Source organism: Lissotriton helveticus, chromosome 12 (genome assembly GCF_964261635.1).
Source record: "Lissotriton helveticus chromosome 12, aLisHel1.1, whole genome shotgun sequence".
Lineage (NCBI taxonomy): Eukaryota > Metazoa > Chordata > Amphibia > Caudata > Salamandridae > Lissotriton > Lissotriton helveticus.
Genome location: NC_136073.1, coordinates 758,011,055 through 758,026,130, shown reverse-complemented (window position 1 = coordinate 758,026,130; position 15,076 = coordinate 758,011,055). Strand labels below are relative to the sequence as shown.

Here is a 15,076-nt window from a genome sequence, read left to right as displayed (position 1 = left end):
ATTTGCAGTAAAAGACTATACAAAAGCCTTGTTATAAGCTTTGTGCCATAAGAGCACGTTGCCAGTGCCTCCATTAAGCCGATATGCAGTTCTATGAAATAATCCATCTGCTGTAGAAATGTGCATTAAATGTGTAACTGGCTAATAGTAAAATGGTTAACGGTAAAATGGATTTACATTTATATTGAAAGACATGGGAGGTTGGGGAGACAGTAGGTCACACCGGAGCAGACAGAGCAATGTACTGCCGGTTGCTCCAAAAAACCATAAACTAACCAGAAGGGCCATCTCAATTCATCCATAATGGAGTCATCTTTGAGGAATGATATTCTACTGGGATTGTGTGGGTAATAGAGTTTGTTAACATTCAGGAAGAAGTTGAAGACACTACTTTGACTGAACCAGGAGCGAAACACTTGACTTTAGAAACGCATCTCGGAATTTATTTGTATCTGCTGGTGGGTAAGTTAGGAAGTGTTGGTGCTTGGACACCACTCAAGCTTCTCACACACTGACGATGTATAAAATCAAATCAGAGTCGTATGGTTGTTTGTAAGAAGTAATTGCAGCAGAGATGCCAAAAGGTGCCAGTGGAAAATTGATGATTCAAGAAATGTACAGAATTGCCCTATGTTGAAGGAATCGCCCTTAAATGATCACAGGCACAAACGTACAATATTGACTACATGTAGGTTTCAATCACTTAAATAAATGGAATGATACATAAATTGAATATGGATTAAGATTCTGTGAGCATGAAGTGAAGATTAACAACAAGACAGTGAAGGTAAATATAATTAATGAGATGTAGCGATAACACACACACACCCCTCTGCGCAAGAGTTAACGCAGGTCAATAAAGACACAAACTACACACACCCCTCTGTGCAAGAGTTAACGCAGGTCAATAAAGACACAAACTTTTAAACAGCTGTTCTTGATTCCTGGCAAATAATCGCTTTCAGGTTGCACAAATAATTTGAATAAGAATTGGATAAAATTAACATAAAAAAATAGAATGTGAAAACCTAGAAGACTTACAAACCCTCTGTGGTAGGGTCAAAGTTTATGGCTGTACCAGTTAGCTTATGTAGTAGGTTAAGGGTTGAAATTTCGAAGACTAAAATCTAGGCCCTCACCTAAGTTTGTAGAGTGGACAGATGTATGTATGACACAACCCAAAAGATACAAGAGATTGCATTCTTAAGGAAATATCAAAAAGGATAATGTTAGGACATTTTGGAGAACTCCGATGATTAGTTTGGGTTACCGGTTATTTTGTACCACAATATGTCAGACATTATTAGTTCATGTATGTTTCTCCACTTTTGTATCATGAGTTCTTGTTTATGGGTCTCTAGTGAGTTTCTTTCCCCAGAAATCCCTCTTCACATTTAGAGTAATCTTCTTGCAAATATTAGATTAACAATGTGAAGATGGCCGTTAAAATGAAAGTATTGTAGATTATTGCTGTATGAGTTCGAATGTTGGTACTATATGACTCTCGACATTTGGCGTTTGATATCGATTATATCATTTATTTAGCTTTTCAACTTTTTAAGAGGTCTCAGCAAGATGGAAAGGAGTATTGGGAATAAAAAGAATACTACAGTACTTACAAACACGATCTTCAAGTTCCTCATCTTGTGTACTTTATAGTTTTAAAGTACGGCTAAAAAAGCTACCATAGCAGTTATCTGATTTTTGAAGGCTGGACTTTCTCTATATATTTATCGTGAATGCTGCTAATGTGGCTATGTTTCTTCTATCAATTTGTATGAGGATATTCATTCATCCAGCGGTTCTTAACCTATGATCTGTGGACCACAAGCAGTGTACAACTGTGTACATAATTAAATGTTATTGGACGATTAATAAAGCAAGCATACATAAAAAGCAAAATGGTAAATTACGTTTTTTAGAATGCTCTGAAAGTTGAGACATTTAAAATTGGAGGCTAAAAAGTTGGTTTGGTTAGCTATATGTGTAGGTGTAATACGGGCATAGAAAGAGAACACATATTAGGAGCATGACAGAGAAAGCAATGTACAGCATTTAGAATGCCGCCTCATCTTCTGGAAATGAATCAAATTTTGAAAAGCTCCAGCATTGCAATTAGAATAAAAAATGTTTTTCCATAACAGATTATTAAAAATATTTAAGAATCTGTATAATTATTCAATCAATATTTGTTTCTGTATTTCTGTGTATTGCTTTGAGGTTCACAACATAAGTGGCTTAGGGTGGGGGGTTCCTGGTGGCCAGTAGTGAAGTAGTCATGAGGCGGCGGCCTCAGAAGTCAAAATGCTAATAACAGCAGCATTAATCCATGACATTATAAGCGCACCAACGTCTGACAAGAAGGCCCATCTTCAAAGATGGAGGGAAATCTGGTATGGGAGCAAGAAAATCACTTGACAAAGTAACGGTAGCAGTGTTAGGGGCCTGATACTGGTAGAAGAAGAAGATGGCAACCTGATGATGCCACATGTTGTGGACGCGTCGGGATACCCTGAAAGATATGCGACGGAACAGTGACAAGTCAACTGAGAAATTAGGTGAATTGTTTGATAATACTGGTGGATGAACCAGAGGTGTTTCACAGAAGAAGCTGATAAGAGGTTAGGTGAAGACTAATGCATACGAGATTGTTGAGGTTAGCAGAGTTGACTATGGCATGGGTGGAAGTAAGAGCAGCGATACAAAGTATTCTGCACCGCTGCCATCACAGAAGCGGATCACGTGGACAAGTGAATAGATGAATTGCTTCCATGAGGAGAGGTTTGAGAGCACAGCCCAATTCCGCTTTATTCAAGGCACACTGTGCACACACTTTAGCTGCATTACTGAAAAAAGCTGAACGTTTCAAGTCTACTTCAACCTCAAAGGCTGCGGATTCAATTTCTATTGGACTTCTTTCAATACAGAATTAGGTTCTGGAGGACTAAATCACTATGGAAATGGCAAGATAAGGCAGCACTGAGCCCGATAAAGCAACAATACGGCGTGTAACATGGAGCTCAATCGAATAGCAAATCTGCCACGCGGGCTGGGTTTTCTGACCTGTCGGTTCCGCTCATCTGTGATCCGCTGTATCTGGATCTTTTTTCTCCCCATCTTCACTGGAAATCCTCACCGCCAGGCGACAACTTTGTGGACACGTATTTTCACGCCTTTTTTTAAAATGCGTTCATAAATTCCTTTTTTTTTTTGCACTGGCGGATACTTCTTCCTCAGTTCATGGTATTCTCTGGTATCTTGCTATGTCCAGCTGCTCCTGATGTGTTTAATGCTGAGGAAATAAGAAACATATGTTGTATAAAAAAAGACTTTTCTCTTTAACAGATGTTGCTAGTTTCACTTTTTTTGTATTTAAATATTTTTATTTGAAAGAATGACAGACAAATTCACTGTTACTCATACAATCACAATGCAAGTTACATTTAGTGTCGTATCAGGAATCAAGTTCAATTAAACATACATATTACACGTTTTGCTCCCCATCCCTATGCCTTCGTAATTCCAATTCCACCACCGGCGATATAAAAACCTCCCCCTATACATGTTCCATTTGGACCATTTCCTGTCCGCTAGTTTCACATTTAAACTCTAAAAGCCAAACAAACTTCTGATCAAACTGACTCTTAGAGGGGCAACGGATTTGCCCTTTGTAAAAAAGAGTGGTGCTGGACAGCACGAGGCGTCCAACCTGCTGAACTATCATCATTTTTTTTAACCCCTATCAAAACAAAAAATCCTTAAAAACTTGAACAGTATCTCCAAATCGTGGACAGATGGATGTGCATGTAACTGGAAACAGCTCTAAAATCATAATGAGAATTACTTTCAATAGAATAGCGCCATGAAACCCATGGGTGTACGAGCGCTCTATAAATAGTTCTTAACATAACATAACATAATTGAGAAGTGTGGCTCACCGATTAGAGCGGCAGACCCTGAGGCAGAGGTCTGGCCCGGGACCAGGGTTCAATTCCCGACGCGACAGGGTCTTGGGCTCAATGTCCACGGACTCGATAATTCTTGCCTCGGTGCCTACTCTAATCATGGGTCCCACTCTGCAACTCTGGGCAATAGCTTGCTTAATCTCCACAACGGCCCCGAAAGCGCTAGGATGCCTGGCCTCACCTTGGAGGTGCCCAGTAGGGGGGCATCTCACAGGGAAAGCCAGGAAGGGTTTCACAGCGGTATACAGTGCCAAGATAGCTTTCAGGTGATAGTGCGCGTTACAAGTATACACACATTTACATAACATAACAGAAGGATGAACAAGTGTCCTGCACTAGAGCACAGCCTGAGAAGTCACGGAAACACACAACATCTCAAGGTGGGAAACGTCAAGTTGTGGGTGGCGACACTTCCACAATGTTATGGTATTTACGGGTCACTCTACACCCCCCCTTTCTACCACAGCTTAACTGTCTCCTATGAACAGCAGAGGAGGAGACTCTTGACTGACCCCTGATAAAGTGGACCTGGTTGAGTTTCACGCTCAAGACCATTTTATTCGAGAAAAAATGTGTACTCAGTAATCCCATCCCCTAGGATACCCCTCAAATGTGAAATACCTTGTCTCCTGCTCCCACCCTTTACTCTCAGCCCCCACATCAGGATTCTTGGGTCGACCGCCAATTATAACGATATAGCTACACAAATCACGGCGACACACAGCTAATTACTTGCATCGTTTGAACACGATCACTTCAGAGCATCTATTTCTTGAATTCAATGACAAATAGTAGCAATTAACTGTAAAAGGATACTCACAGAAATATTGCAATAATCAAAAGCACATGTTATAGTGCTGTTTTATTCAAATACATAATTTGCCTTCGCGCCACAAAGGGTACATAACCAACAGCACATAATACAAGAAATATACAACTTTTATTCTTTCTGACTTGAAGAGCAACATAAATATTCGTAAAATACTAATAGTCTATAGAACTGTAATAAAAAAATGTCCGAATCGTTCATGGGGCTATGACGTAAAGTTTTTAAAATAATCCCAACATTAAAAATGTAAAAACATAAAAGGGGTAGTAAGCGCTATATAAATGCAATTACAATACAATATAATATCTCTTCCAACACAATCTGAATAACTGAATACAAATGGGAACAGTGATGATTTCACAGTGTTAATCCTACCAACAGAATGTGTACTCTGGCGTACCTCCTTTGACAGCACGAAATATGGAATAAAGGACTCCGGTAATAACAAACATATAGTAGGACCTGTGGGTTAGTGTCCCTTTGACACCAAACTCCACACTGCTATGGCTTTCCTCTTGTATACAGAAAATACATTTCTCTAGGAATAAGAAATGCCTGTATTTCTCTCCGAAAGCTGTGAAGTAACTTTAGCTGCATCATCAATGCCGCTGATCAGTCATGCTTATTGATTTAAATATCAATTCGTTTTTGTAGCAGGAGTCGAGTTCTTTAAAGCGCCGGGTGCTGTCCTCCTCTAGTGAGGGTTCAGCGGTAAGTAGACAGGACCACCGCCCTGGCTGCGACCAGTCATATGCTCGAAACTTGAAAGATCCCCTGTCTCTGAAGGATTGTCCATGCTCCGAGTCCACTGTGACAATGAGGTGCAAACCTTTCAAAGCTTCCATGGACCACTTTCAAAAGGAACACTTAGACAAAGAATTCCTGAAACTAGTATTTATACAGTAGCAGGGAACATAGGCGAAAGCAGGGAGTTTTTATTAGGTTCCAAGCCCTTTTATCTACTGCTATATAGGAGTACCAAGCTGTCAGCCCTATAAATAATGGACCTACAGCACTTGGTTTGTAAATGATTTTCATTAGTTGTCTCACAGGCCTCATGGATAACAAGATATCCTCGTTATGGGTACAGTTGAGGCACTGCAGAACACGAATAAGCATGTGACGAGGACTCATCTGAAGACTATCTTCTCGCGCATCATATACACACCCCAAACCTGCCACGTGAGCATAACAGGGTGGAGCAGATGTTACAACCGGACTTACTCCAGAGAGGAGCAGATGTTACCAACTGGACTTACTCCGGAGAGGAGCAGATGTTACCAACTGGACTTACCCCAGAGAGGAGCAGATGTTACTATCTGGACTTACCCCAGAGAGGAGCAGATGTTACCCACTGGACTTACTCCAGAGAGATTTTAGAGGCCATCGCTACTTTTCCGCATGTTCCCAGTGAGCCCAGAAACACAGAATTGGAGGACCTCTGCCAGAAACAAAAAAAAACTGAACTGCCTCCAACACTGTGATGACGCCAGCATCCAGCTCAGGATCAAGGCTAATGAGTTTATTTTTTTAATATAATTGATCAGACGATTATTAATAAAAGGGCAGCTGATGCTACACCAAGCTACGCGTGCTTCCCTCCCCCTTCGTGGCTTTGTTTACATCTGTATTAAATGAGGCCACAATGCATTTAGAGGGTTCTTCCGTCTATAAGTCCTTACTTTTCTGAGGGGGGTAGCCAAAGGTGTTGACCTCGTCCCCCACTCATGTTTAAGAAACAGGCAAGCAGATAGATGTGTTGGGCCAGGTGTCGGTCCATGAAGTATCCCCCAAACCCCCCTTCAAGCCACTGATGCCAAGACCTTCAAAATACAAGGTAGAGATGGCAGGAAATGGGCGCCAATCACCCATGCAGTAGAGGAGAAAGGCGGTCAGCAGCCTCCCAGTAAAACAATATAATAAAACCTAAACATTGCATGCATTTCACTCTCCGCATACATGTAGTTGAGGTATTTAAACAAAAACATAACCAGACACGTGGGAGTTGGGGTTGGGGGGGGAGGGTTTGAAATGAAATGAGCAGACTTTAAAACCAGTAGGTTTTCTGCAACTCGACCTAAACATATATAATTCCTCATTTGATAACTACTCACAATGTCCCAGAAGAATTGATGATAACGTAATGACATTTACAGGTTTTATTCTAATAACCGAGAATTCATGACAGTATAACTAGTTTTTAAAATAACAAAATATACTGGCCAGTAAATGATGTTATGGGTGGTTACCCTGACTCTACCTTTTCAGTTAAGGTCCTAAAGTGCAAGCAGATTTAAGTAATATGAGGTGAATGTTGAGATTGGATGGAGAGTTCTTTATCACACATGGAACTTTGGCCACTTGAAAGCTGTGCAGCCTCGATTTTTAATGAAAACATTGTTTAATATAGATTCATGTTTGATGTTTTTACCAGTGCCAGGCAAGCTGCGTGCATTTTGGGATACTGCCACTACTAATTGTGGTTTATTTACAATGTAAACACTCTCAATGCTGTTTGAAAAATGATATACATATTGACGAAAAAATGCCATCAACTGAAAAAAACTAAAACTCACATTTATAAAAAATAAAATCTTCCTTCCCTAATATCCAAGCATGCCCTTTCTTTTACATTACACTTCCAACAAGAGCGCCAATATTTTAGCTCCTCCACTCTAAAAAATGATATTGCCTACCTTATTATCAAGCACATTCAAGCAGAGCCATTCACCTAAAATGAATACCATATGTAGGTTATACCACGTTTCTAGCAAAATCACTCCCCTATGGTAATGTTGATATAAAAGGTTGAGCAACATCTGTAACAAAGGTGTACAAGTAAGTGCCCACCACAGACACAACAGAGAGTCATCTCTGCACATGAGCAGCCTCAAAATGCAAAACTGGCAATGCCAAAGCAAAACGGCCTCTCCCTTTTCAACCTATTGGGTTTATTAATACATTTTAAATATTTATGCTGTATAACATCTCCGATAGAGTGCACACAGAGGGGAGGCGGGAGATACGCACACAGACAGCAGTGCGGCGAGGGAAAGAAAAGCACAGTATGGAGACATCTGGAGACAGCATGCACTCTCACAGAGTGCTTAAAGAAAAAGAAAGAAATAGTGCCTGAAAAAGCAAGCAGTGGAAGAGCACGGTAATGCGTCCATTCTCCAACAGAGTGGCAAGCCCAAAACAAGGAAGGAAAGCCCACAGATGCTAACGAATAAGAAGCAATAAATGAGAGTGATAATGGAGCCAACCAACGTAAACCAATGGGAAAGTTCCAATGCCACTGTAAGCTAACAGTCTGCCTAGCATGCGCTGTCTAGCAGGCGAGATCTAAACGGCTATTCCCAAAGCCAATAGATCTTACCTTTTGGACCTACTGGCTTTGCCAGTGCGGTTTGTCGATGCTTTGCAGAGTCAGCAAAAAGCATTTTTTGCACAGAAATGTGCGGAATTAGTCACAAGACTACGCAGAAAAGCAGAAAGCAGTGGCTGCTGGCCCCGTCATTTTGTAGTCATGAGCATGCATGATGGCGAATGGACGCGCTTACAAAATGACCCAGGTGTTTTTTTTTTTATTTTAAAAAACTATCAGTTCTGCATGGAATTGCAAAAGCACTTTTACAATATATCTTTAAAAAAAAAAGACTGCGGGCAGTGAGGTAGCGGTTGGGGAGCAATTGAGTGTGGAAGGAATGATAAAAATAAAGGTAAGTGGTCAGAGGTGGGGAAAAGCTGAACACGAGGGAGAGAGACACAAAAGGGACAGAGAAACATGGAGGGAGGGTGGGGTTGAGTTTGGTGTTGTCGAGGCACATAAGAGAGCTAGAGAGGAGAGAAGCACATAAGCAAGAGAGCATGGAGAGTGGGTTTTTGGCAGGTGGGGAGAGCAAAGAAGCGAGAGAGAAGGAAAACATGCAACCTCATTGAGTAATTAACCAAAAAGATAAAAAGCAGGTCCCCGAAAGAAAGATGTAGAAGAATACAAGTTAGCCATTGAATGGGAAAGAGGCTATCCTCATGGGAGGAAATCACAAAAAGCATTGAATAAGACTTACTTCACAGTCATAATAAAGCCAACACAAAGGGTAAACAATGGGCGGGCATAGAAAACAACTTTTTTGTTAAGCTCACAAAAGGTCTTTTGCTACGAAACAGCTTGCAATGTCTGGTAGGCGAACCCTACAAAACGAATCCAAGCACATCTAACATTCTAATAGCTGTAGTAAAACTTTAACTCAAGTACTAATTCGAATATTAGAATAAGACATAGGTGACTACCCTAAAATTCGACTTTTGTGTTAAAAGTGTATAGCTGGGAGTGTCTCAACTCAAATGAAATTAGAAAAAAAGAATAATGGCAGCATCTTCATTAAAATGTCTGAAACAAATTGATGACGTGAAACCGAAAAGGAAATCTAGAAAGAGGAAAAAGCTTACCTTCCACAAAATCTTCCTTCCATTTCCTCGAAATGTAATAAGGCCCAAGATGAACAATCTATCCTTGTAATTACCTACAGACTACTGAAGCCTATTATATGAACATCAAACCGCAGAGATGACTTGAAAATTCTAACATTACTTCTACAGACAACGAGAATATTTTATGCAAATATTGCACTTGGTATCACTCTACAACTTCTGAATAAAAAGGTTTGTAGCATGTTAGCTGCATCATGTTGGGTCTTAAACGGGAAAAATGTCTATTACTATTTGAGGTCACTAGGGAAATTTGTTCAGGCTGACAAAGTGGCATAGCCCGTAAGGTCTCTGGCGAGTTTTAAGTCACTCTGCCACGATCTGTGACTAACCTTAATGACAACCTCAAACTTTCATCTTTTCTTAGTTGAAACATTGAGAGCTGGGTAAAAAACAGTAACAACTAGATTTACAACTTTATATTACTACAACGTTTCTTCTCCTCAACCTAGAACGGATTTCTGAAATCTCAAAAGTCGGGCGTGTAAACATCCACTGAAAAATGTAGGTCTTGCGCCTTGGGAAAACAGTAGCAGAGGAAGTGAAGTCACCTCCAGGCAAAAAAGGAAAGGGATTCAATTTGGTGACGCTCCACTTTCCACAAGAAATGGCCAAATAGTGCTGTCCTTCATCTCATTAAGTTGGAAAATAAAGCAAGGACATTCTCCACACCTATAAAACTGCAAGCGAATAGGGACAGTACGTAATTTGTATACTTTCTGGCCATTTTATCCTGGAGCATTAACCCCTTGCGTGCTTCTGTCGGCCGTTGGCAGCACTACCTCGCTAGTGCGGCCCCGCCCATTTTGCGGAAGTGCCGCACCCCCTCAGCCTGATATACTTCTTGTAGTAATCCGACCGCCAACGCCCAAGACGCATGAGTTCCTACCTCCCCCAACCATGTCTCGCCGCCTCCGTCGCCGCTCCGATCCGGAACAAATGCATCCCAAAAGCCTTCGGATCCTCACCCATGATGCGAAGGGCATGCCGCAGGACCCACAACAACTGAGCCGCCGCCACCCTGCCCATGTCAACCCGGGCAAACACCTCTCCCGACAGATCCTGACGCCCGGACGCCAGCAGCCTTCCCCAGCCCCAGACCTCTGAAATAAGAGCACTGGCCACTCCCAGTGTGAAATTGGCCGCCAACGTCTTCAGGGTTGTGGCCCCGAACTGATGCCGCAATAAAGTGAGGCAAACCTAAAGCTACACCACCTCCCCACAAAACAAACTAAATTAGTATACATATTGTAAAGAAAGTGTATTACTGTCTTCGACTTCATAGACGGTCATATATGAAACAATTGACAACAGAATAAGGGCATCATAACTAATCTCATGATTGACGAAACTGATCACATAAAACCAATCCTTTGGGCATCCCAATGATACCAAAGCTTGCAGATCTTGATTTTCATACTAATCAATTTCCTGATCACCAAGTTCCACATAAATGAGCAAACCACTAAAAGTTTACACCAATTAACAAACCATATACCGCCATTCTCACAACAGGCAGTAACTTTAAATACTTCCATAATAATAGATATCGGCCCTCCTCTGATTTCAATACCTTCAAATTCAGAGGAAACCCCGCAAAGAGACCCTCTTCAGTCAGGCATTTAACACCGTTCCCTAGTAAGCTGGAAAATATACACTTCTGCTCAGAGGCACAATGTTTCTACTCCAGGGTATGGTTACCCTCAAAGGACACACGGCGCAAGGAGTTTGATCTACGACTCTTTCGCTCAGGCTGTAACCTAGAGTGGACTTCAGCATCTCGAAGCAGCAGACGTACAGGATGAGGATGGCTGGAAATAGTGAAATTAATAAATGAAGCCTACACATCCAGCTCAGTCTTGCTTGATGTATGAATAAAAGTCTTCATAATGAGAAGAGCACTGTTAACAATAATAAGCATTGGTAAAGCCACTAGGTCTGGCATTTGGGATCTATTAGCTTTGCCCCTGGTTTCTAGAGTTGCTGTACAGCATACCCAATGCTGTGCAGCTTAGTTCAATAAGAGGAGGGAAAAAAAAGACTATGACGCTGAAGGCAGCGTCATGTTGTACGCACACCGACCGCTCCTGCAAAATGACGAGAGCTCTCATTTTTTCTCTATAATATTTGAGTTGGATCAGTGAATAATTTTTTTTAAGTAGAGAAATACCATTTTTTATTTGTAAAGTAGGTAGAGGAAAGCAACACCGAGGGTAGGCAGGTGTGGTGGAAGCAACAGAGGACGTGGGTGTGGGAGGTGCAAGCAACAGGGGGAGCTGAAGCAACAAGAAGGGAACTGGTGAGGGGAAGCAACGCAGAGGCTGAGGGTGCAAATGTAACACAAAAGGCGTGGATGAGGGGAAGCAACATCAGCACGTAGAGTGCCAGAGAACATGACATAGCGAGAGAGAACAGAATGGTGGAAGAGGGCGTACATGGGCAAGAAAGCAGCGTGGACCTGCGGGGAGAAGCACACACTGGAAAATGCTGGAAAATACAGACTCTAGCGGCGTGGTTAAGAAAAAAGAAAAAAGTTATGCTTCAATAGTAAGCGTTCAAAGGACACAAGGCATGAGACCATGCTCCAGAGGAGGGACAAACACAAGAAAAGGGAGGCAAGCACATGCAAACTAAGAAGTTAAAAGCAAGTCTTTGAGAGCGACAATAATGCCAACTAGAGGTGAACTATAAATAAGAACAACTGTGCCCCTGCACTTACAAATTATGTGGAGAATTCAAAGAGTTTGAATAAAATTGTATACATGTAATGCTGACATATAGCCTATCAATCTAAACAAATGGTGGCGGTACGAAAATTGGTGACAGATGGTAAAGTGAGACAGGTAAGTCAATTATTAGTCTGTAGGTAGAGTGTCCATATTCTGTTTAATGTTCCATTTCAAAAGCCAACACGTGTTTCATCGCAAGGAACAACTGCGAATCTTCAGGGCTAAACAAAAAATACAAAGTATATCTTCACTGAACATGTACTGTTTGTAGGATTTTTTGCACAGACGGGTGACTCTTGGTGTCACCCTGGTGACATAAGGCATGCTAAAAAGGTGGGTGGGTGACTTTGTGTTTATGTGGAGAACAGTCATGGAGAAAGTGACTTACGTGACATGGTGGTTTGTGTGGTGCCAATTGGCACGTAAGTCACTTTCTCCATGACTGTACAAACAGTACATGTTCAGTGAAGATATACTTTGTATTTTTTGTTTAGCCCTGAAGATTCGCAGTTGTTCCTTGCGATGAAACACGTGTTGGCTTTTGAAATGGAACATTAAACAGAATATGGACACTCTACCTACAGACTAATAATTGACTTACCGGTCTCACTTTACCATCTGTCACCAATTTTCGTACCGCCACCATTTGTTTAGATTGATAGGCTATATGTCAGCATTACATGTATACAATTTTATTCAAACTCTTTGAATTCTCCACATAATTTGTAAGTGCAGGGGCACAGTTGTTCTTATTCATTGTTGACCAGTTGTTCTGGTCTTTTTTGAGTGGTTGTGAGGGATTACCACTCGCCCCATTGCCTACACCTTTTACTCTTCTTTTTAGCATCAGCTAGCGGTTACCCAGGTGTGCGCCCAGTGTTCTGGAATTCCTAAAAGACCTCAACAGTTGTTTTTTCTAGAGGTGAACTATAGGCGGGATCTACGCCCTCTGTAAGCTGACTGTAGGTCTTTACGCACTCAGACAGCTTGAGCTGTCTGTCACACGAGACCTAAAAAGGTCAATCAGACCCTCTGAACCCATAGGTGTGGCCATAAATGATCATCTAGCCAACAACGCCTACCGGTGCTTTTTTCTTTGAGTAAAGACTACTCTCAGCCTTTATGAAGGGGGTCTCGAAATTTGTCTTATTTCCTCTTGTTTGGGTGAAGGTGGCGGCTGTAGGTCACCACGCGTTACCTCAACGCACTGGCAGGGAATGGAATCGTAGTGGGTGTCCTTTGTGACACTGTTCACCTGGAGGATAAAAGGACAGGCTGAAGACCACAAGCCCTAAGCTACAGACCAGTAACAATACAATACATTACAACAGAGGATTAGCCAAGGTATGGCAGTTTTGAGATATTGTAGTAACACAAATAACAGATGTGACTGCTGAAAAGTGCCTCAAATCTTTGCAAGGATAAATGAAATAGGCCCGATGAGGATGCAGCCCTGTGGCCTGCAGCTTACACGCGGATCTCACACGTGTGCTTATTTAATTGTGAGATTTTACCGGCTCGTGCCGATATTATGCATATAGATATTACATTGTGGATTTGTTCGCTGCGTCTGTATATCGGAATGGATTTTAATTCCCTTCTTCTTGGATAGCACCTGTAGGAAAGTGGACACAATTTTCAGCAAATCGGGATGGTGGTGCAATTACTGAGTGCTCACTGGGGATGGTTTTAACTATGGGTAATTGCTTGTGACATGAATGGAGCATCCTGCGCCCAGGGCAAGACTACAGAGCAGAAGACAGTGACAATTCTCAGAGGGTGGAAATGAAAACTAAAGAGGGCTACCACGAAGATTACAGCTGCAGGATGGAGACAGGCTGGCCTAGTTAGGGAGGCTCGAATATTTCCAGACAAGGAGGTGGCTCTCACTGAAACAGTTCCACAAGACAATTTCTGAATCTTTTTTAAATGGACACTGCCAATGTACACAAATGGACACAGCACAACTTAGATCTGCTTCTAACCTTTAGTTGGGCTGTGATACTTTAACTTCTGTAAATGAACCTATGAACATGTTCCTGTGAGTCATGGTTATTCCATGAAGCTTCAAGTCAGTCCTGGGGGGGGTTCTTAGTCACATGCCTGGTGGAGCTGATGCGTGAATCCCTCTCCCACAGCCCTAGATGAGATTTACAGCGAAAGACCTTCACTGAAATCATGGAGCGGACACCAGCCAAAATGTTACTTTCTGTGCTGCAGGTTGATCCATTAGCAACATGCTTATATATTTTTTGGGGAAAAGCACATGCATCGAACTGGGACGTGGCACACGCACTGCACGTTTAAATGAAGACTTAACATGGTACTTCCACCATTGAAAATGTGTGCAAAAACGCCTTTGCGTGTAAACCTGCAAAATCATTATTTAGCAAGTCTAAGAAGCAGAGATCTTTTGGGAAATACAACTGACATCTTAGTTTTTCTTCTCTTTAAATGTTACTGTCACTTCAAGATTTCAGTGTTTGTTCTGTAGGCAGTCATAAACTGGATCAGTCAACTTCTGTTGAGGAGCGGTTTTAGCTTTGATGAACATATACTCACATCCCGGTGTTAATCTCAAAATTACATAAATTGGAGGGGTTGCCGCTTTTACACCAAGGGTGAGCAGCATCAAGATGCCACCTGCACCCACTGCCGACCACCCAGAAGGGAATGAGGGCATTAAAGGGGCTAATGTTGCATATGGATACTAATAAGAGAATATATGACGTTACAACGCATGCCATTACAACGCATTTTTTTAAAACTACCATTACAAAGCATACCATTATAATGCATAATACTTTTAGGGCAACAGTAGGGTAAGTGTTGGATAGTGTAGGGGTAAAAATTACTATTCCCACTCCAATGAGTGCAAAAGTAGGGAAAGTGTTTGTTAGTGTGGGGGTAAAAATTACTATTGCCATGTACCCCAAGACTCATACCAACCCTAATACTAAAAAATATCTATTACTTAACTTATAATGCGTTGTAATGGCATGCGTTGTAATGGCATGCGTTGTAGTGACATGCGTTGTAGTGACATGCGTTGTAGTGACATG

At 41.6% G+C, this 15,076-nt stretch overlaps 1 protein-coding gene across 5 annotated transcripts in view; it reads right to left on the bottom strand.

Annotated features, from left to right (window-relative positions):
* Window positions 1–15,076, bottom strand: part of MEF2D (myocyte enhancer factor 2D) — a 449,440-nt gene that overhangs the window by 159,754 nt on the left and 274,610 nt on the right. For all 5 annotated transcript variants that reach the window (XM_078671232.1, XM_078671228.1, XM_078671231.1 and 2 more), the window contains one exon: window positions 3,064–3,292. In XM_078671232.1, coding sequence (XP_078527358.1) covers window positions 3,064–3,117 — 54 coding nt within the window. In that variant the 5' untranslated portion in view covers window positions 3,118–3,292. The remainder of the gene's footprint in view (window positions 1–3,063; window positions 3,293–15,076) is intronic.